At 28.1% G+C, this 22,211-nt stretch overlaps 3 protein-coding genes across 19 annotated transcripts in view; 2 read left to right on the top strand and 1 right to left on the bottom strand.

The window, feature by feature from the left end:
- Window positions 1-3,523, top strand: part of LOC114941691 (uncharacterized) — a 34,083-nt gene extending 30,560 nt beyond the window's left edge. For all 5 annotated transcript variants that reach the window (XM_029316760.2, XM_029316759.2, XM_029316761.2 and 2 more), the window contains one exon: window positions 43-3,523. The gene's annotated coding sequence lies outside the window, so the exon portion shown is untranslated. The remainder of the gene's footprint in view (window positions 1-42) is intronic.
- Window positions 2,584-13,884, bottom strand: LOC114941653 (uncharacterized). Of its 6 annotated transcripts, XR_014925694.1 has the most exons (10): window positions 13,210-13,856; window positions 12,285-12,823; window positions 11,113-11,330; window positions 10,840-10,948; window positions 10,621-10,750; window positions 10,402-10,489; window positions 9,891-10,281; window positions 6,912-9,755; window positions 6,282-6,321; window positions 5,567-5,672 (listed from the first exon to the last, which is right to left on the bottom strand). XR_014925694.1 is itself a non-coding variant. In XM_085486944.1 (8 exons), the coding sequence occupies exons 1-8, from the start codon at window positions 13,355-13,357 to the stop codon at window positions 7,881-7,883; spliced, it is 3,498 nt and encodes a 1,165-aa protein (XP_085343070.1). In that variant the 5' UTR covers window positions 13,358-13,856; the 3' UTR covers window positions 2,584-7,880. The 6 variants fall into 6 exon arrangements, 2 of the variants coding, with proteins under 2 accessions (XP_085343070.1, XP_085343072.1); XR_014925693.1 differs by having other exon boundaries at window positions 2,584-6,321; XR_014925695.1 differs by having other exon boundaries at window positions 6,282-9,755; window positions 11,113-11,315; window positions 13,210-13,857.
- On the top strand, window positions 13,308-22,094 carry wcy (WW domain-containing adapter protein with coiled-coil wacky). Of its 8 annotated transcripts, none has more exons than XM_029316702.2 (12): window positions 13,417-13,515; window positions 13,824-13,857; window positions 15,753-15,993; window positions 16,320-16,405; window positions 16,986-17,066; window positions 17,459-17,657; window positions 18,049-18,393; window positions 19,543-19,769; window positions 20,331-20,472; window positions 20,993-21,219; window positions 21,299-21,426; window positions 21,540-22,094. In XM_029316702.2, the coding sequence occupies exons 1-12, from the start codon at window positions 13,475-13,477 to the stop codon at window positions 21,616-21,618; spliced, it is 1,830 nt and encodes a 609-aa protein (XP_029172535.1). In that variant the 5' UTR covers window positions 13,417-13,474; the 3' UTR covers window positions 21,619-22,094. The 8 variants fall into 8 exon arrangements, with proteins under 8 accessions (XP_085343075.1, XP_085343074.1, XP_029172535.1 ...); XM_085486950.1 differs by lacking the exon at window positions 13,417-13,515 and adding an exon at window positions 15,561-15,679 and having other exon boundaries at window positions 13,843-13,857; XM_029316703.2 differs by lacking the exons at window positions 13,417-13,515; window positions 13,824-13,857 and adding exons at window positions 14,798-15,433; window positions 15,561-15,679.
- The last annotated feature ends 117 nt before the right edge of the window (window positions 22,095-22,211 follow it).

The following is a 22,211-nucleotide window of genomic DNA, read 5'->3' as shown; positions in this document are numbered from 1 at the left end:
TTACACATTTTTATAGTATACATCTCTTATTTTGTATTTCAGATTAATTACCCGCTTAGACTCTTGAGTAACTTCAGGCAAGTGTTTAATGCAAGCACATAATGTCAATAAATTCGCCGAATAGTGCAAAATTATTTGTATTGCCGTACAATTACAAAAATTTGAAATGTTTAATTTTGTTTCTACTTTGCAATTTGTCCTCTTATATGTATATTGTATACATATAGATACGATCTTATATATATCGAAAAAAGCTATTATTTAATATAAATTTATACGTACAGGTACCTATCAAAAGAAGTAGAATAATTAGTCAGCCGCGATTCATATATGACAACTTCAGATCTCGTAGAAAAAAAAGATAATATGCTACATATATAATTGAAAGTAATTCATATATTTTTCTTGTATGAATGTCCATCTTTCGTTCGTAAAATACGAGTTACGTGCGGTATTCTAAAAAAAAGAACAAAATAAAATGACCTAATCGAGCTTGATAAATAAAATAAAACTGAGACATGCAAGAAAAATGCACAATTTAGATATTGTATAGTTACCAAGATAGAAAAGCTTTACAACTAGCAAGCATTGTGTAGCTTGTTCCTATGTAATTACTCAATATTTCAGTTTATACATATATCTGGAATCTTGCTTTAAAAACTGATTAACATTAATAATTATTATATAGAGCATTTAATTAAATTAAAATTTAACTCTTGTACTATTTGAAAAATTTCTGAAAACGATAATTTTAAATGCTGTATTGTAAACAGTTCTACACTTAAAGCTGCTCATATTCATTGAATTGTATTTTAATATTTTATGTTAATAATTTCAGAATCTATTCATATATTAAACTTTTTATAATATATATTCGATTTGAACAAATTAAGTCATATTGCAAGAGTCCCTGTGTTAAACCTGAACCAGTCAGCATCACTATATTATATTCTAATACGAAAGTTCTAACTACATTTTTTAATTTGGACATTTCTTGTTTTGGGATATAGATTTGGTTCAAGTAAATGCATAACTTTAGTGCCATATCCCTATACCTGATCTCATATCTGTGATCTTTAGCTAAACAGTAGCTAACATTTTGTTGTACAAAAAGAAATGTACCTTGTTAAGTAATCTATTTGATTACTTGTCACTGTCACACTTGTCATTATTGTACATTTATTCATCTTCGTAAAAATGATTGTAGTTAGAGAATTTTTTAATCGTAGAATGCTCTTACGTTTATACTACAATGCTGTTCCCTTATTTTCAACTTTAAATTGCTAAATCTTATACTTGACTGACAAATGCGCATCTATTTCATTACCGAATATCTTTTATTGTTATTATTTATTTAATTATTAATTTACAATGCGATAAGTCTGATAGGCTTAAGTTTAACACAAATAAAACTATAAGTTACATATTATATATATATATATATATATATATATATATATATATATAATTAGTTCATCAAAATTGCCAAAAGTCTTCATACATATGGATTGAGAATATAAATAGATCATTAATTATAAATAAATTATTGTACGCGCATAAAGCATTTATTAAAAAAAAGGAGAAAGTCTGACATTTTAAACATTAATCGAGTTAGTATAGTAAAGTACTTTATATCGGATGCCTCATTAATTCGTGTTCATCAAAAATTCAGTATTGTGTATGCGTAGAACATCTCTTTCATAAGTGATAAATAAACTTGTATTTACCTATATTTGTACATTATGTGCATTATATAAAATGTCGACCGCAAAAAGTTGAGGTAAATATACTCCACACATATGAAAATACTAATATATATTTACCTCTATTATATTATTACTCACTGAAACTACTAGATTCACTATCTAGAAACTACTAGATTCATTACTTATGAAATAAGAATAGAAATGTTAGAAACTCTCAACAGGGTAAATGTGTTAATATGCTTTTGAGATGCTTGTAGCATCAAAGTTATAATATTTTACATAAGTATGTATACTTATTCACTATAAAATTAGAATATACTGTACAGGGTAAAAGCGAAAAATACTCGGCATGCTTATAATGCTCATTAAGTTTACATAATTGCAGATACCTTCCTTAATTGTATATTCATTTTTTTACAGATAAATATCTACTATTACAACGTTCTTTTCTTTTCAATTTTAGAGTGTACGGCTTTTATTACACCATTATACTTAATAATACTACTGTCCAAGATCTGTAAATATATTTTTAAGTATATATTAGTCACGCCGTGTTATATATATTGCAATATTATTTTTCCATGCAAACAAAAAAAATAAGAAAATTACAGTACCGATTTCCATATACAAACGCGCGTGGGTGGTGTGTGTGTATTGTATGTATGTGCGTGTGTTATGCTATATAACAAGTATCTATGGACTAAATATATATATAATGAAAGAAAATGTATTGAATGCTTTAAAAATAGTAGTAATTTAATGATCTTGCATACAAATACAAATTCTGCATTTTAATGAAAATATAATATTTTTTTCCTTTTCTATAGATTTTCGAATTGTACAAATTATTGCGCGTAATAAATGAATAACTCGAATATATTAAAAATTGAACTTTTATTTTCTTTTTCAGTCTCTGCATTGTTGTACATCATGGATTAACTTATTACAACACAAGTTTTTTACATACAGAACGCAATCATTACCAAATGTTTATAATTTTCGCAGGTCTACAACTATTTTGTGGAACTTACATGAAGATTTATGAATAAATTAATATCTTCATGTAGAAGATATTAATATTACGCACATCAAAAATTGAATTTAGTAAAATTAGGAGATACAACTATGTGGCTCACACAGAGTATTCGCTAATATCTTTATTAATTAAACTGCATATTTGAATATTTTACAGTATGAATGATAAACAAAGAAATCTGTGTTAAAAACGCATCATATGAAAGCATCATTTAAATGTATTCTGTTTTTCTTACATTGATACTTGAACAAGAAATATAATAATTTGCATACATAATTTTTGATATATAATATTCCACATTTATATTCTTTTATATTTAAATTCCTACACAGTATCTTCAAATTGGTGATATAAGCAAAAGGAGGATAATTTCTCATTAAAAAAAAAAATAAATAGAATAAGTAGGATAAATTATTTTTTGTACGATAACTTTTCTTGAAAATGAAACGTACGAAAAAAATGTATTCTTTATTTTCTATTTATTATTTTATATTACACTCTTTTTGATTATACCATTAGTTCAGACACTCTGTAACCAAATTTATAACTTTTTTTATTAACAAATTTGTTTAAAGCTTCTTACATATAGTATTTATATAAAAATTTTGTATATATAATAATGACTAACAGAAGATACAATTGTGTTCTCTTTTAGGCCTAAAGCTGTAAACAAATAACATCTTACTATAGAGTTTACAGAGAAAAATTATAGCATTATGTCTTAACACATGTATATTTGGTAAAAACAAATACAATGCAATAAAAAAAGTTTTAAAACGTCCATTCCCAAAAAATAAACTGTTTCCTATAATGAAGCAATGTTATTGCTTATATCAGAATTGGTGTTTATTATTTGCATGTAATCATTATTTGATATTGTATTACTATATTAAATCAAAATCTATTCAAATGCAGCTTTTGAAATATATGCTCATCAGGACATATTCATACACACAGAATTAATAAAATTATTTTGATAAATCTTATTAGAGAAATGCATATTTCATTTATTTATCTATATATCTACTGGCTATAATTTTACACTAAGTAATCTTTCGAATAAAATTCTATAATTTTTTTTAGAATATATGATATTCTTTTGAGAATATATAGGTGAAGACTTTTACAATAAAAATATCATTCAAGTTATACAGACTGACCATAAATTTCGCTTTAGACATGCTCTAATTATGTATTATATATTCTATTATGTGGAGCATGTGAATATATATATATATATATATATATGGTCATTCTGTATATGATATTATAGTATGTAACTTGGAGATACAAATTTTCTTCTCTGCAACTTATATTTATGCAGTTTAAAAATAGCTACTGTTTTTATTATTTCGCTATAATTATTAAATATCTTAAAACAAAATATTTGTACTAAAATACATCTTAATCATTCAAGAAATTTAGTGTAAAAGATAAACTATCCTACAGCTCTAATATGGCAAGCACTAATCGGTGATTTTATTTTGTGTAAAATTTACAAAAAGAAAATATATAAGAAAATAAAAAAGAATGTATGACTCTTTGTAGAGTAATTACACAAAGCATCTTGCGTTATAATGTCAGAAGAGTGAGAAAATATATGCAGATTTTTAAATTGTGCGATCCTACTTGTTACTAATTGTAAGAATAGAGTTCATAAATTCTCCATTATTTTATAATTTTTTTATGAATTTGTTGAAGACAAGTCATTTATGTGCAAATCTAATCATTTATATTTTTGCGACATCATAATATATAATAAATGACATTTTTTTGTCAAACTAAAATATTTGATACTAGCAGAATAGCAATATATATGTCTATCGAGAGGATTGTTATTTATTAATAAAAAATATGATTAAAAAAATATAAAATCAGTCTATATTAGATATCAATAAAGAAATATAATATACATATAAAGTTGTTTTAATTATATTTTGAATAATTTAACTAAAATAACAAAATAAAACAATATAAAATATATATCAATAAAATTTATAACAAGACATCGTACATTACATGATTTAATTAAGATTTTGTCGAAAAAAAATACAATAAAAATAAATATTTTTGGCATGTAGCAATAAACGTGCATAACGATAATAGGAACAGAATATTTCATTTTCTTTTACTGTTATATATTATCTCACTAATGATTAAATAAGCTATCTGGGAAAAAATGTATGACGGATACACATAATGTGAAATTATTTATACAGTTCACTATGTAAAACATTAATTTGAGTTATTCAATACTGTAATATATATTCACAGAAAATATTCAGTATCAATTAAAATATAGTTATATTAATCATTTGTTGTCTTATCTAAACTCTAAAGTAAAATATTTTGCATATTTGTTTTTAAATATAATTTGTATAGTTAAACTTTTCATTGCAGTTATTTCTATAAAATTTATTTTCGTAATAAAACAGTACTCGAGAAATATAATTATTACTAAACGAGATCGCTAAAGTATTTAGTTATTTATCACATAATACAGACAAAGTACATTATTTTTTACATAATGTGCTTTGTTTATATTATTTTATAATATATTTATTTAATATGTAAACGCAACTAAAATAATATACACGCGTATACATATACAAAAAATATAGCTATAAAAGAGCTATTAAAATATTCTTTTAACATATTACGTGATAAAATTATTTAAAATCATAATAAAGTATAATTTTAAGAAGCACTGTTTTTACCTCTGTGCAAATTTCTAATTTACAGAGATTATGTTTATGAGAGAATTATGGTGATGTTGTGTATACTTAATTGTGTATTAATAACTTGAAAACTGTTAAGATTGTAATAATTTTCAGTGTGCTAAAATTTTATTTCAATCGTCAAGTTATGAGATAACTTTGCATTATGTAAGTAGTTCAAAATTGCCGACTTCTTCAGGATAAACGATCACGCTGTAATAAATGCAAATAGTAAACATGATTTCTTTATTACTTTTAGGCCTTTGCGGTTCACAATTCTTATATAGAATTATTTACATCTCAACTGTCCTAATTTAATACAAAATCCAAAAAAATGTCTGGATAATGTATCATATCTATTACTTATAAGCATATCTAAAAATGTTTTAAACATAAAAATAAGATTATTTTTAAAAATATATATTTTTTTTTATAAAGATAATGAATTTGAATTAAAAAAAAATATATACATATATACTTATATATTTGAAAGCTTAGACCGCAAAAGACTATAACGCATAAGATTTCTCATATCAAAACTCGCTATCTTTAAAAAATAATTTAGTACCTAGATGGAGGGTAGTATTAATTGTAAGTACCAATAGAAGAGATCTATGAAAATATAATTATAACATTTATTATATATTCCAAAATTAACTTTTTGCAATGAATAACTGTCTCTTTTGTAGATTCTTTTTAATATTTCAATATTTAGATAAAAAATATTCCCGTAAAACATTCTTCTATAAGGAGATAGCAGAGTTTTAAGATGAGAGGTTTTACATAATACATAATTACATATCTAATATATGTTACACTCACCCACACTGCATTATTTTTCTTGTTCTTCTACATACAAACTCTGTAAATATAACAAAAAATTAATAATAAATATTATAATTATCGAAGTAAAATATGATTATAAAAAAATATTTAATATCTATATAAGAATTTCAGTGAGAATAACATATGAAAATGTCTGATTGTTGCATCTTCGTATACACATACAAACATCTCATGTTCAATATTGGCACATTAAAAATTCTTATTTCTTTATACATAAATAAAATTTAATTTAATTCAACATTCAGCTAAGTTAAAATAAATTCGATATTTTTATATATTATTATACTCTTGTACTACATATCTGATTATATATATATATATATATGTTATAGTTTTATATTCTATTTTCGATATGTATCATTATTGTATTATTTAATATGAAATTATTTGTGTAATTCAAAAGAGATATTAAATATAAATATTGATATTTGAGAAAATTCTTCCTAGTTATGCAGAGTTAAGTTTCCACATATAGTTGATAAGACTTTTTAAAGATAATCTTCAGAGATGTTCTTGATATTCTTCTGCGATGTTACAGATTTTGTTAATATGTATAAATAATTTATAATAATGAAATATATATCAAAGACTTATAAATTAAATTACCTTTCATTATAGAAGAGAAATTCTCTTTCGAAAGAGAATATCATATTGATTTATAATAATAGACAACCTTGCTAGCACATAAGAGGTGAAATCGTAGATGCGATTCTCTTTCTCTTTTCAGGTGTTTCTTCAGTAGACAATTTAATACATCTGAATATACTCCTTAATGATATTTACTGGTATATGGTTTCTCAGTTATATTCTTCGTGATTTGATCTTTATTAAATTGCTATTAAGATTGTATTCGAAGTAAATTCATCTTTTATATGCATGGTGTTCTAATGAATATTCTCTGTTCAACATTAAATGATTTATTGGCAGCTCTCAATGAATATATCTTCAGAAGTAGAAAATTTTTTAGAAAATTGATTTTCCAGCTCATCACTCGAGACTCAAAATTTTGCAAGGCAAACTTTTTAATAAACATCAGAACATTTTGTTAAAACTGTTTTTTATAATTCTTTTCTTCAATTGATGGAGTGGATGCGTGCTTTTTCAATAGATAACTATTACATCTGACAGCTCATTCCACAGTCTTCACAGTCTTCATAGTAGATATAATCCATGAATTTTGAATTAATCATCTTATTAACCGAAAGGCCATCAGGACATCCAAGAATAACAATATATATTTTATGTATAATGTTGAGGCAGAATCTTTTCTTTGTAATATTAAATCATTTTTTAACCTGATTTGATGATATATTCTTGAAGGTGTAAAATTCATTTAAAGATTTTTAGTTTAACATATTCCTCGAGATATAAAATCTTCAATTTTTTCTTTTTTAAAAATATAATGCTTGATTAAAGCACATTATTATTTAACTTATCAGAAAAAAATATTGAAATTCCATAGCTCCTTAAAAACTGGAAGCGCGATATCTAAATTAGTTAAATATGTTGCAAAACATTGGATTGAAACTTATTGTGATTTACTGACATATTAAACTTATCAAATTTGGCTGATAATCATTGAAAATTGTTATCGGTATTCAAATGGAAGGTCGGATTTACATTACTGTTAATAACATTGTTTTGATTATGGCATAAAATATCCTTTTCACTTAAAAATGTATTTGTATATATATTATCCAATTCAAATGGAGACTGCTTCGAAGATAGGAGAAATTCGGTGGTTTCATTTGACACAACATTGTTTAGAGTTTCCAAAATTTTAATTTGATGCGAGAAACTGATAGAGTCGTCCATATCTATAGAAGTTTTGAATTCCAGTTTTGAATCCATATCTATAGAATCTATATTAAATATATCATGTTCAAAGAGATATCGATTTGATGTTTCATTCGAAATATCACAATCGTTTCTTTCTTGTTGTGCCTTTATCGTATTTTCGGAATGTTTGGAGTCATGTACAATTTGATCTTCCATGAATGTAGTTGAAGCAGTATACATGTCAGAATAATTTCTTTTTTCAGCGCTCTTAGCCATAATACATTCATCAACAGCATGATTTGCAGCAACATAAACATATTTATCACAATCATTTAACATTTTTGCATAATTAATATCTTTTTCAGTATTTGAAAAATCTTTCAGATTATAATCTATTTCTGCATTTGAACCAATTTTGAAAGGATTATTACTCATATAGAAATCTGAGAAATGTACTTGATCGTTTAATATCGAAGGATCGCAATCGCTTTTTTGTTGTTCCTTCATTGTAGCTTCAGAATATTTAGCAATGTCATTATCATTCATTTTTACATTATCAAAATTGACATGTTGATTATATAATGACGATTCTACCTTTTGATCCTCAGTAAATGTTGTAGTCGAAACAGTATTGTCATTGGATTTATCTGGATGCTGCATTTTTTTCTCACCGTGCATGTCACGACACGTCATAACGCTGATATCATTGATACGATATCGACGTACAACGAAAATATGTTCGTTATTATACAAAGGATTGCATATCATGCAAATTATATGTTTCCCAATATGGACAACTGGCATCGGTTCACAATACTTGCATGACTTTTGCGTTGCATTACAATTTGTATTTATTAGTGTTTCATTCTTGAAAGAATGCTGATCCATAATATCATTTTGGCACATCTTCAATGAAGGTATTGTGTCCATAACACTTTCTTCCTGAGAAGTTAACGTCTTCTTACTTTGCGTTATTGTATTATTATATGAACCTATTGCATTTCCTGTCATATATGTCATATGTGACAAATCATGATGATTTTCTAGTTTACTCTCTTTTACAAATTCTGGACAAGTATTATTTATTTGATTCTTCATTACATTTAAATGTTCATTTTTTTGACGAATAATATGATAAACATTATTTAATGAAGATTTATTGTTAATTGAAGTGTAACTCTCTGTACCTTCACTAATTTTGTTGTCAAGAATAGGTTTATGCTCCAAACAAGCTTTCTCAACTAAACTTTTGCTGTCTCTATTAGAACTTTTTTCAGTATTAACACTTGTCATGATCTCATTTGAAAGTTTCAAATGATTAAGGAAGTCTTGCTTTTTATTTTTTCCGATCTTCAAACAATCTCGACCATTCAAAATATATTTCTTCTTTCTTTTCCTTCTGTTTATTTTATAAGAACCACTTTCATCATCTCCAGTTAAATCGATAATTTCAAATTTCTTTGGTTTTTTTATTGATTTCTCGGTTATTTTTTCTAATGATTTAAAGCTTCTTCTTTCACCTTTTTGTAAATAAGTTTTTTCTAAAGGTTTATTTCTGTTATTACCTAGTTGCAAATTATTTTGAAAACCATTTAAACCATCTCTATTTACTTCTTGATTAGATGTAGGAGTGCTCCTGTTTTTGTTTTGTTGAAATAAATTCATCTGTGTCTGAAAAAATATAATTCCATATATGTATATTACATTATTCCATACATCAAGATTTGCATTTTTATAGTACCAATCAACAAATGCAAATATTTTAAAACAAAATAAAGAAATTTTAATTAAATTGAGCTACATTACCTGAGACTCTAAACCATACTGATCAATTTTGATACATTGTAAATATGCAGAGTTATCAATTTCTTCAAGTTGTAGAGAATGTTTATTCATTTGATCTTCAAATAGTAGAAAATGCTCATGCATTTGTTTTAAATCGATATCTGATTTTAATAACCATAGTGTTTCAGTCTCATGATTTGTAGAGTCCGTAGGACTAGGCACGAATTTTATTAATTCATCTCGTAATTTTGGCATACATGGTCCTAGCAGCTTTATAGCTAATTCGTCAATTTTTTCATTTTTATCAGAAATTTTTTTCCACATTTTAAAGACAAGCAAGTATCTGATATAAGTTACATCGTTTAAAGACATCTTATCTTGACGTTTTATCTTCAGATTAGTGAAGCTCTTCCTGTGTAGTAAATATTATTACAAAAAATATTAACAAGTATTAATATCTTATAAAATAATATCTTGTATTAATAGGCAGATTTGTTAATAATGTAATATGTTAAATAAAAGATTTACATACGTAAATATGTCATTACAAATTTTCATATATCTTTCTGTCATATGTTTAATTCTAACTAATACCCTGAAAATATGCTCTTCCGAGTTATCTGTAAGCAATTTAATATTAGTTGCAAGATGGGTGTGTTCATTTCTTCTCAGTACTACTGTCAGCATTAGAAATCTATAATTTATGTTACATATTCCGTTTGTATGAAATTAGCTTTTTGTTAATACTCACTTAAGTATATATATAGCGCTGCAATAATTTTTACATCAATTTCTTTGCTTGAAAGTTTTAATTCCATATCTATATATATGCTTAATAAAGCTGACATTATATTTAAATATGAACTATGATCAGGTATCTCCTAAACATAAAGATTTAACAATTACATCATATAAATTCTTCTATCAATTAAACCAAAATAACAAAGAATAATTAAAAAAGATATAGTACCTGCTTTATGTCAAGCCAATATAAGTGAAAGAATATTAATATATCATTAATGTTTTTTAAATTAATTGGATCAAACTCAACATTGCTTTCCACGCTAGAAAGAATATTCCTGAAATATATGCAATCCTAATTATTATCTTTTATATTTTGCTAAATTCAACTGCTCTGACTTGTATACATAAATATTTTTAGTTGTAAAACAAAAAAAGGAATGAAAGATGATAATTAGATATTATATTAGATCTAGCTAACTAATGTAAATGATGATCTCACTGGGTATACAGCAAAAGCAACTGTTTGAGATGTCGATAACTCCTACTTCCTCTGGATGAATATACAATTTTCAAAAAAGCTTCTTCAATCAGATTATTATCATTTCCTGTGATATTTTCCAGTTGTTGAATTTTTGAACATTTTCTTGCATTTTTATTTTTTTCACGTACAGAATTTATATCCATATCTTCCTCTGTAGTTTCCTTATGGCACAAGTTCTATAATTACAACTTGTTAGTATTCCAATAAATTATCTTAATAAGTATTGAAAAGATATATTATTCAATGAAATCCTTGTTTCGTAATAGTTGTACAAAATAAGCAAACTCTATGTCTACTGCTTGTATCAAAATTACATGTTATTACAAAGAATTTTAGAAGTTAACTTATTTTGTTATAAAAAATCTGTAACATATATAGCATAAAAAAATTTGAGAATTTGTCAATATTCAATGCTTTAAAAATTTGTATTTTATTTTGAATGTTAGATCTAATGAAAAAATATAGAAATCAAGTTTATGCAAAAATTTAAATTATATAATTGTTGATACTATTATAAATATGTATAAAAAAATATAATTAACATATATAATTTACTACATATATATATATAATATATATCAATCAAAAATCATTTACAATATAAATATTTCTTTAAGTGTCATTTTGTTGTGTATGTGTATATATATATATATGACTACAATACTTTTCACATATATATCTACATTTAAAAAATATATATACATATATAATATAAAGTAAAAATAAAATAAATAATATAAAATAAAAAATATAGACATAAATATTTCAAATTGCAAAATAACAGCTATAAATCATTTATTATCTGTCAAAAAATTCATGACAACAATTGAATAATAATTGAATAATACAATAATAATTGAAAAAGCTAAATTATTAAAAGCAAAGTAAAAAATAAAAAGAAAAATTATATTTAAGAAATATTATTATAAAATTATATTTAACAAGGTGGTTGAAATCTAAACAACTACTCGCAGTAGAAATCATATCAGGCATGTATATTAAAATCATTTTGACACACGATATCTTCGTATAAGAGACGTACTAAGGATTCTCGTATTTTTCTTCGCGACAAGAGATAAGAGACAGATCTTAAACTAAAATCCGCGGGGAAGAAAGAATGTTCGTCTTACAGTGCTTATCGCGAATTTGACATAACGACGATCTATCGTGCCTCCCTCGAAGTTGTGTGGTGTGGAGATCCCTCTTCTCACACACGATCGAGTCTTCTCTTCCTGCAGCCGGTGTTTCTTCCGAGTTGCTTCCATCAAGATTACTGCGAGCACCAGGTCCGGCCTCTGTTCTTCGTGTAATCGCGCTAAATCGACTTCCTGGAGAATCACGGCATCTTTGGAATCGTGATTATTCAAAGCGGCAAGCAAGACGCGTTCTTCCGTATATACGAACTCGCCTAGAGACTCCACACGCCACTCTCGGTCTCGTGTCACGTTGCGCCGTCTGTCGGCCGAAGTAGGCCGAAGCTCGCGCAACGCACTTTTTTTCGCACATACGCGATCTCTTTCCGCGGCGACGATTGCGCAAGCGCAAACGATGAAACACACGGCTGATCGCGTCGCTGTCTGCCGCGACGCCGCCGTGACGTCAGATCGAACTAATCTGCGCCGACGTCCATCGCGGTCAGGTACGTGTCGATTTCCGCAAGGATCACGTCCTAAAATTAGAATATTATTGAATTTTATTTAGAATTTAAAATTTTTATATTTTTTTGAGTTTAATATGATTTGTAAATTATGTCATTAAATTAAAAATCTATATATACTTAAAAAATGAGAATTTTTTTTATAAATTACAATGTCAATTCTAATAGCTAAAATTAATATAATGGATGTTAATAATTTTACTCTAATGCTTAATAAATAAAATAAATTATAAATTAATAAATTGTATTAATAAATTAATAAGTTATTAATAAAATTGATTAATTTATGAATAAAATGTATTGATTTGTGAATAAAAATTAATAAATCTTATTAATAAAAATAAAGAAAATAAATGAAAACTAAATCGGTTCATCAGCGAAAAGCAAGTTTCTAATACTTTGGGGTCCCCGAACGATATTTCGTTCGCACGTCCCTGAACGTAGCCGAGCTTCCCCCACCAGGGGTCGGTCGCTCGCGCGTCGTGACGTCAGCGCGCGATCTAGGATGCCGGCGCGCACGGCAGCGGCCGAGCACGTATGTGACATGGCGTCCGGGTAGAAAGAAAGTTAACTGCTAAATAAGCGTTAATGTTGTTCTTATGACACTGACCGACCGAAAAGGGAACATCCGAGGCCGCGAATTTCCCACAGACACCGGCATTGATGGTAATGCATGCGAGGAAACCTCAAAGGATCAGCGATGGGTAGGGCTCTGCAGTCAAATACCCGATACTGACACACGACCAACCTCTCTCTTTCTCTCTCTCTCTCTCCCTCCCTCACGCCTCTCCTCTCGTCACCGACGTCTCCGTCCACTCGTCCGTACGCCTCGTTCGACCGCACATACACACTTGCATCGCAAAGCAACACTCACTGCCACAATCCGCCGCTCACGACGTTCCACGACGATGGGAATCCGTTCGGGCGCCGTTCCCCGTGGAAACGACCGCGGCGGCGGACATCGCGCCACGACGACCTCCCTAACTCACGGTCCGTTGTCTTATGATTCCAGGTACTTCGAAAAGCACCAGGCCCATCCCTATCAGGTAAATAATAATAACTTCTACCGCCGGAGCGATTGGATCGGGGGTACGGAGGGGGGGAGGGGGTGTAAGATCTCTTACACAGGCAACGCACCTTCAACGTCATCGTCGTCGGCGTCGTCTACCGTCCTCGGCCTCGGACATCACGCATTATATTCTCGCCCGCGATTAACGCGCCGTCCGACGACGGAGAGAGAAAGAGATAGAGAGATGTGAGATCGGCCCGGTTTTCGCCCGAGTGACAGCACTCTTCCGTGAGCTTCGGAGAGCATCACAAACGTTCGTATTCGTTTCTCAGCTGGCGTCAGGCCGCGCGCGAGCGGGCGAGACACGCACGACGGCCCTTTTTTTTTTTTTTTTTCTATTTCAAGGGAAAATTCGCGGACGCGTAGAATCGATCGGTCATCATCATCATCATCATCATTATTATTATTATCATCATTATCATCATCGTCATCCTAACGCGGCGTCTCGAAGTTCAGACATTCGCGCATCTCTGGTTTTCTCTTCTCGACTCGTCCTGTCAGGCTCATCGTCGTGTCGGATTCTTTGTTGGTTTATTAATTTTTTTTCTGTCTCTATCTCTGTCTTTTTCTTTCTTTCTCTTTCAGTCTTTCCGCGCGTTGAGGTAGAGATCCTCGACCGTTCACCAGGTCATCGTCGCGATTATTAGCTTAATCGCTGGCAATTTATATATATATATATATATATATATATATATATATGTATATATGTATATATGTACATATATATACATATATATACATATATATGTATATTGTACACCAGACGTTTTGAGACGACGAGCTTGATGGACGAGGAAGAATCTTCGGCAGCTTTGACAAGTGACATTTCGCCGAATGTTTTCGTCGATATACATTTAGATACGTGTTCGATTGTCGTCGCGAAAATTCACGTTCCGATAGAATTTTTTGGGGTAAACTCGGGGATTAGATTGATATGGTTTAATTGTAGAGAGGATTGTTCATGGGTTTTCTCATTTATTGATATTGTGGTGTTGCTCTCTCTTGATTTTCATACATTATTTATGCTAAGAGATTAACAATTATTGCATGCACTTGTATCATTACTTTAATTTAATCGTAAACGAGATGAAAAGATCGGTAATTTAATCGAAATGTCGCCAACATTGTCCCTCTTTTTACATCTAATTAGAGAAAATTACTTGCCAGTGTTGTAAACATAACCTCACTTTTTGAAAAATCAATAATTTATTCTAGCAAATAATATGCTTGTAGAATATTTCAATATTAGTTTATCAAAGCTCTTGTTTCAGTTTTCTTGTCGTTTCGATGGTTTTTGCAGTATTTTAAAGTGTAAATCTAAAAAAATTATCATGAACATAGTAATTCTAAAATTATATACTAGAGTTTCTTTTAATTAGAGTTTCTTTCTTGGAAAAAAATTTCCAATGTACTTCAAAATATTTATGTTTTATAATGCAATATTAAAAAAATATTAATTTTATAATTTTTATAAAAATGAGAAATATCTAACAAGTAACAAGAGTTCGTTTTAAGTTAGGAATGGATATGTACGCAATTAATATGATATGAAGGTGAATAGTATTTAAAATTACTGACGATTCTATAGGAACATAGTGAATTCTATAGAAGAATCAGAAATTTTATGAAATTATTGATTTAATTTTGCTTTTATCATAACATTGCTTCTCTTACATACAGATTCTCGCAGATGGCCACTTAACTGAAACAGTTGGTTATTCCAAAGTTGAACCTATAATAGTCAATAACATTTTTAATAACTATCTCATGTATTCATGATGAGAAAAGTAATTTTAGAAGTAAGCAATCTTCTCATGTATCTTGAATTACTTGTATAATCTCCTGTTTATATTGTTAATAATTTGATTATAGAACGCAAAGTACAGCAGTTCTAAGGGTGGCTATTCCTCCTCGACCACGTCGTCGGATGGTCGCTACGAGGGACGTATGCGTGATTCTCCAAATGGTAACTCTTACAGTCCAGCAGGCAGCTTGGGAATGGGAATGGGGACGGACCGGGACAGCCCTCGGAATTACACATCCAAGCCTCTTTACAAGAAGGAGAGAGAAAATAGAGACTATAAATTATCCTCCTCTAGGGACAAGTATTCCGGTAAATAATTTTTGTTTGCTATTTTTTTGTAATATTTTACTAAATAAAACTATATTTGGAAAGCTAATTCAAAAAAATGCGACGACAGAAAAGTATATTTTTGAATATTATTGAATATATAAACTACTGTATATATCAGTTGTGCTACGTACCATGTATATAAGTAAATGATATTGTGCTATGATATAATAACTATTCTTGTTCTTCACATGTACAATTCTTGTTTTGTTTGTCTAGAATCTCATCACCTTCTCTTTTTTTCAGTATAAAAACAGAATTGTCTCTTAACATTTTCAGCTGTAACATGCTTGCTTGCATATGTGTAGATTGTGCACGATCCCCAAAAGACAAGAGAAGCCGTGAAAGCAGGGACTCGGAACACAGGACCAACCATGATAGGAGTAGTGGGGAGGTATGTATTATATTAATATATAATTTAATAATTGTTATAATTGAAAAAATATGATTGAGACTTGAGAGATTTATAATTCCTCTTAGATATGATAGTCATATTATAATGTCTCGAAGCTGCTCCAAAAAGCTAAAAAGAATAAATATCATGATATAGTAAATATTACATCAAATTTAATAATCTTTATATATGAAACTTATGTTTGTTTCTATTTATTCTCTATAGGCATGAAATTTAATTTAAAAGAATCAATAATATAAAATATATTGAACCAATAATTTATCTGTTGCAAAATTTTTAATTTTAACAAGGTTTTAAATATGTATAAACTAAATATGTTATGCAAAAGATATATATATATATTTTTTTTTGGCATGCATATGTGCATATATATTTATAATATATTTGATATTATCAAAAACATTTTCTTCTTAGATCCATGTTCAAATGGACTGTTAGATAATAATAAAACAGAATCATTTAACACATGAGAATATTGTGTATCTCTGTTAGATCAAATATCTTACTCGAGAAGCATCTACTATTATAAAAAATAATATTTATTTACGTCTCTATATAGATCTTACATCCCATAAAATTATCATCAAATTCATCAAGAGAATCTTCATCCCAGAGAAAACCATCACACAATTCCTGTCAGGTCAGTGCCTTATAATTATATTTATTTATATCGGTGCATGTTAACCAAAATTCTAAATTCTAAATTTATATAAAAAATAAAATAATATTACATAATTTTTACTTATTCATGTAGTATAATTAACGTGTATTAAATTTATATATTTAAAAATATAAATTAATTGTTATATATCAACACTGAACAAAATTCCTATAATTTTTTATTACTTTAATTTAAAGAAACTATTGTGTGTGAAAAAATGTGATTTTACACACATGCACAATGTGATAATAACCTCAAGAATATGGACGAATATCAACGTTTCGAACAACTTTTGGACTAACTTTTGGAATTCATGCAAATATTTCCCATCTATTCAATCGTTTCCAGAAATTTTAGAACAGTCTGTTTAGGATAAACGTGGTGATGAGCGAGGAGGTGCAATGGAACGTACAGCAAGGTTTGGAGATTGGTCGGAACACATGAGTTCATCAGGAAAGAAGTATTATTACAACTGCAAGACAGAAGTTTCTCAGTGGGAGAAACCACGAGAATGGATCAATCGGACAGATAATCGTCAACGCCAGTCTAGTGACTATTCTTCTAGGTCAAGTACGTTTAAATTTTCATTTTAATTATCAAATATGCATAACATATTAAATAGTGAATGAAAATTTGTATCCCAATATTCAGTACTTACAGCTTAGACATTGATGTATTATAAAAAAGTCTTTATAAATTTATTTACAAATTTGTTCATGAATTTATTTTTTCTTTCTTGAATTAGAACATACTGTAACATGCGATTTATTTTTTTACGCTATGTTCATTGATTTCAAATAAAATGCTTATTGCATTTTGTATGCTACTTTTAAAAAGATTAAGGAATAATTATATTAAATTATATTCTCTGCAATTTTTGATATTTTGGTAAAGAAATGTTTTTGTTGCCTCTTATGTGAAGTGTATAGGACTTTTCAAAATCTGAATTTTTTCTGAATAGGTCATGATAAACATTCCAACTCGCGATCAAATAGCAGTAGCAGTATGCGAGATGGTAAATCGTCGCGACAGTCTGACAAACGAGAATATTGGAGCGCATGTGGCGGGAGTGGTAGTAGCAGTAGCAGAGAAGATGTTTCTGCGAGGGAAAGGGAGCGGGAAAAGGAACGAGAAAGGGAACGAGAACGCGAACGAGAAAGAGAATCCTGTAGAGAGGAAGCTAGTGTGGAACGTCAGGCTCAGGATATGGATATCTCGCCAGGCGATTCCACACCCACTTCAGAACCCGTGACATCATCCTGCGCTCACGATCCACTGCCACAGGGCCCTGTTCTCTTGGCCACTGGTATGTTCTTTATACACAGAAAGAATTTTCTCTTAGAATTTTCAAAATCATGACAATCGTGGCATGTGATCTTGGAAGAATTTTATAAGAGTTTCTTTAATTAATATTTACCATAACAAAAAATATTAATATCTACCATAATGAGATATAAAATATGTTTAATTAATTTTACATTAAAATATATAGTAAAATTCAATAATTTTAAAATATGTAAAAATATTGTTTCTTTTTAAATATTAATTTTAGATAAAATAAGGAAATAAAAGAAACTTATTACGCGTATTCTTAACAATAATAATTTCATTATACATTATTTTCAAAATATTAATATGTGATGATTATATATTTTTTAATTTGATTAAATTATCTTTTTAAATTTTGTAAAAGTTTTTTACATTTTTCTCAAATATGTCTTTCTAAAATTACTATTTTTTAAAAATATGCATAATATATATAGGGTATATACTCCCAGAAAAAAATTTGGTATTCTTAGGAAATTTTGTTTTATCTTGAAAAATCGGAATTTTTATGAAATTTGATTGGGATTCAGAAAATTAAAAAAAAATGATCTTTTGATAATTTTACTCTTATTTAGCACTTAAGAAACATGTCTAATCTTTTATTGACGATCTATTTCAGTATCAATATCTTAGTTTCATAAAAATTGTTCAATTTTTAATAAGTAATATTTAAATAAATTAGTATTCCTTATTTATAAGTAATTAAATAAATTAATATTCCTTATAAGACATTTATAATAAATTATTTCTTGTTTTCTATTTTTATTTTATATTTTTGCATATATTTTTAGCGTTTAGATATAATGCACTTCGTTATTGTCCAAATTAATTTTATAATTAATAAATCAATATGAAATGCTATAAAAACTGTACTCTTGATAACTTTTCAATCATATAAATAGAAAACATTAAAAAGCGTATATAATAAAGAAACTTTTAAAAAGCTGCATCTACAAATTTTCTTATTTTATCTAAAATTTTAAACGAAAATATCGGGAAGATCAACGAAATTCTCAGGAAATTTTTACAAAATTTGAGTAGGTTTCTGTATATATTTTATGGAACTCTAACATATTATATGTTATATACAAAAAATTTCTAATACTGATAATTTTGTGTTTTTGTTTAGCATTACCTCGATTAACATCACATCCACCGACAACGACACCGCAGGCAGCTGGAAAACTTAGTTCGCCTACACAACAACAAGGAAACAGTAACGCCCCGGGACCACCGGTGTCACTGGCAAATCTCCCAAGACTTATATCGCAAATTACGGGCAACAAAGAACAACCTGATATCACTCCACAGAAAGCATTACAGACAATTCAAACAGCCATCTTGTTATCTCGACAAGTAAGAAAATAAAATCGTTAGTGCTTTTATACCAATTTGAATAGCTTGTTATACTTTCATATAATGCAAATTATCATGATATGAAAAAGTATTTATTTTTCTTTTAGTTTTTCCCGTTTTTCTTGATATTGATATATAGTGAATAAAACAATTATCTTTTTATCTAAATATCTTTTTATCAACTTTAATAAATATGAGATTAATTTTTCTTCAGAATTTTCGAAAAAAACTATGTATTCTTTATAAGTTTTTATCTTTTATATAATGATTATACACACACATTCATATATAATTAGACTTTATATTTTAAAAAATCAGTTAAAATTCTAAATGTAGAGTTTTTTGTTATCAATTTAGATTATTATTTATTATTCTTTAATTTTTAATTTTGTCTGTCAATGCTTAAATATTAATATAATGATAATCATTTTTAATCTTTATCTTTAATAATCATAATCAAAAGTATTTAGTAATTTTAGATAATTAATATTTTTTCTTTGTTTTGAACATATGCGAACGTTATTACACTTATAATGTTATCTGCTTGCCGCTTTTATGTAGCAGTCCGCTAGTGGAGACCGAAATAATAGTGGAAGTGATGTGATGGTCCCGCTAAAAGTTGATACAAGTGGCAATATTACTAGCGAGGGTCCACCTACTCCCACACATTCAGAAACCCAGGATTGCATTGACGCACGAAAATGTAAGTTTTTTTTTTAATTCGAAGATGTTTAAAACTCAAACATGTTCATTTTATCTTATTAGATGATGACAATTTGTTAGTCCTTATATTTGATATATCTTACTCAATATCTAAATCATTTAGCATCATTTAATTCACAGATAAATAATCACTTTATACTTTTTTATGGCATCTATAAAGTAATCATAATTACAAATTTGTATTACAAGATTTATTCATGACACTTATTTTGCACTTTATTCATATCAAAATTAAATTTGGAATTTGGAGCTTAATCAAATAAAATGTAATTTTGGTTCTATAGCCATCAGTAAAAATCGTAAATTTGATAAAAGATTCTAACTTTTAAAAAGAGAAATAGTATATATAAAAAAATTAATCGTTATCCTGATCTAAATATACATTCACAAATTATTTTAAATACGGGAGAGAGAGATAAAATCTTTTATTTCCTTTTCCAATATTCTTTATTTTTTTCAAATATGTTTTAAAAATATACATCGTCTTTGTCTTTTTATAGTAACGAGTCCTGGGGGAACAAATTCTGGAGTACAAGGTCTGAGCTCGTTGCAGAGCCTCAGTACATTAGGGTCCCTTGGAAATTTAAGTAATACAGGAGGTTTACAGGCATTATCTAGAGTGCAGCCTCCCCTAACACCTTCTTTAACACCATCGCTCGCTAATCATTATCGGGAAGACTTGACGCAACACGTGCGTGCTTTTCCCGCTGATATTCTCGAAAAACAGGTAAGAATGCGACCTTTCAGATAAAAATTTCTGATGTTATTAAAAAAAAAAAATTCTTAAATTAAATAATTTTGTTTAGGCACAGAAACTTAGTGAGGAAGCACATACAATGGGCAGTTTACAATGTACGAGAGTGTCTGCAGAATTAAAAACGGCACGATCGATAGTGAGGCTGACAGAAATCCAGGCAACGTTGCAGGAACAAAGGTAAACATCTTATTTATTTCGTTTTGGAGCATTTAATAAGTGCTACATCAAATGAAAGAAATTGTTCTCTTGACTTTTTATTCATTATTTCGTTTATTTATTTGTCATTTTAGGATATTATTCCTCCGTCAACAAATTCGAACACTGGAGGAATTAAAATCCCAAAATTCCTTCATGTCTGATGATTCTTAGTGTAAGAATCTTTATAAAGTAATTATAATTAAAATCTATAATTAATTCAAGCAAAAATAAAACATGATTATTAATATTCTCATTAATATTGAATAATTAAGATTGTACCTAAATTATAATATCGTAATAGAAGTGATATAATAGCAAATGAACATGGGCTGCTCAGAGAGGATCGGCTGTTTTATTTAACAGCCAATGAGTCTTAACTAATGAATAAATTTATTATTAGTGAAATCCACCTCTCTGAGAAGCACAGCAGGCCTATCCAAGTCGCAAACACAACACTAAATGAATAGAAAAAACAAATCAATTTTATCAGTTCAATGCAAACTGCTGAATTGTATATCTGAATTATCCACATCGTCTTGTATTTACCTATGTTATACGTGTCAATGTTTCATATCCCCAGATTAAGCGGCATTTTAACTAGTTGAAACATTTTCGTTGTAAATCTCGGAATAAAATTCGTGCCACAAGTTTTAATACAGTTCTTTATCGCCATAGTCTCACTTACCTAATCTCCCAAATTTTCTTTTTTCATTAAAAGTTTACATCAAATATATAAATATTATATAGGGAAAAAGATAATATAG

The sequence above is a fragment of the Nylanderia fulva genome, unplaced genomic scaffold (assembly GCF_048542155.1).
Source record: "Nylanderia fulva isolate GAGA-0341 unplaced genomic scaffold, ASM4854215v1 Scaffold5, whole genome shotgun sequence".
In the NCBI taxonomy this organism is placed as follows: domain Eukaryota; kingdom Metazoa; phylum Arthropoda; class Insecta; order Hymenoptera; family Formicidae; genus Nylanderia; species Nylanderia fulva.
This window is presented reverse-complemented; position numbering and strand designations above follow the sequence as displayed.

Excerpts from the sequence above, each read along its gene's own strand:
- LOC114941653 (XM_085486944.1), bottom strand. The coding sequence starts at position 13,357 with ATGTCACATACGTGCTCGGCCGCTGCCGTGCGCGCCGGCATCCTAGAT. Across the intron at positions 12,824-13,209 it reads TATCGTTCGGGGACCCCAAA|GACGTGATCCTTGCGGAAAT; the intron begins GTATTAGAAACT and ends TTCTAATTTTAG. Across the intron at positions 11,331-12,284 it reads TCAAATTCGCGATAAGCACT|AACTTGTGCCATAAGGAAAC; the intron begins GTAAGACGAACA and ends TTGTAATTATAG.
- wcy (XM_029316701.2), top strand. The coding sequence starts at position 13,720 with ATGGGAATCCGTTCGGGCGCCGTTCCCCGTGGAAACGACCGCGGCGGC. Across the intron at positions 16,406-16,985 it reads ATGATAGGAGTAGTGGGGAG|ATCTTACATCCCATAAAATT; the intron begins GTATGTATTATA and ends GTCTCTATATAG. Across the intron at positions 21,427-21,539 it reads GCAACGTTGCAGGAACAAAG|GATATTATTCCTCCGTCAAC; the intron begins GTAAACATCTTA and ends TTGTCATTTTAG.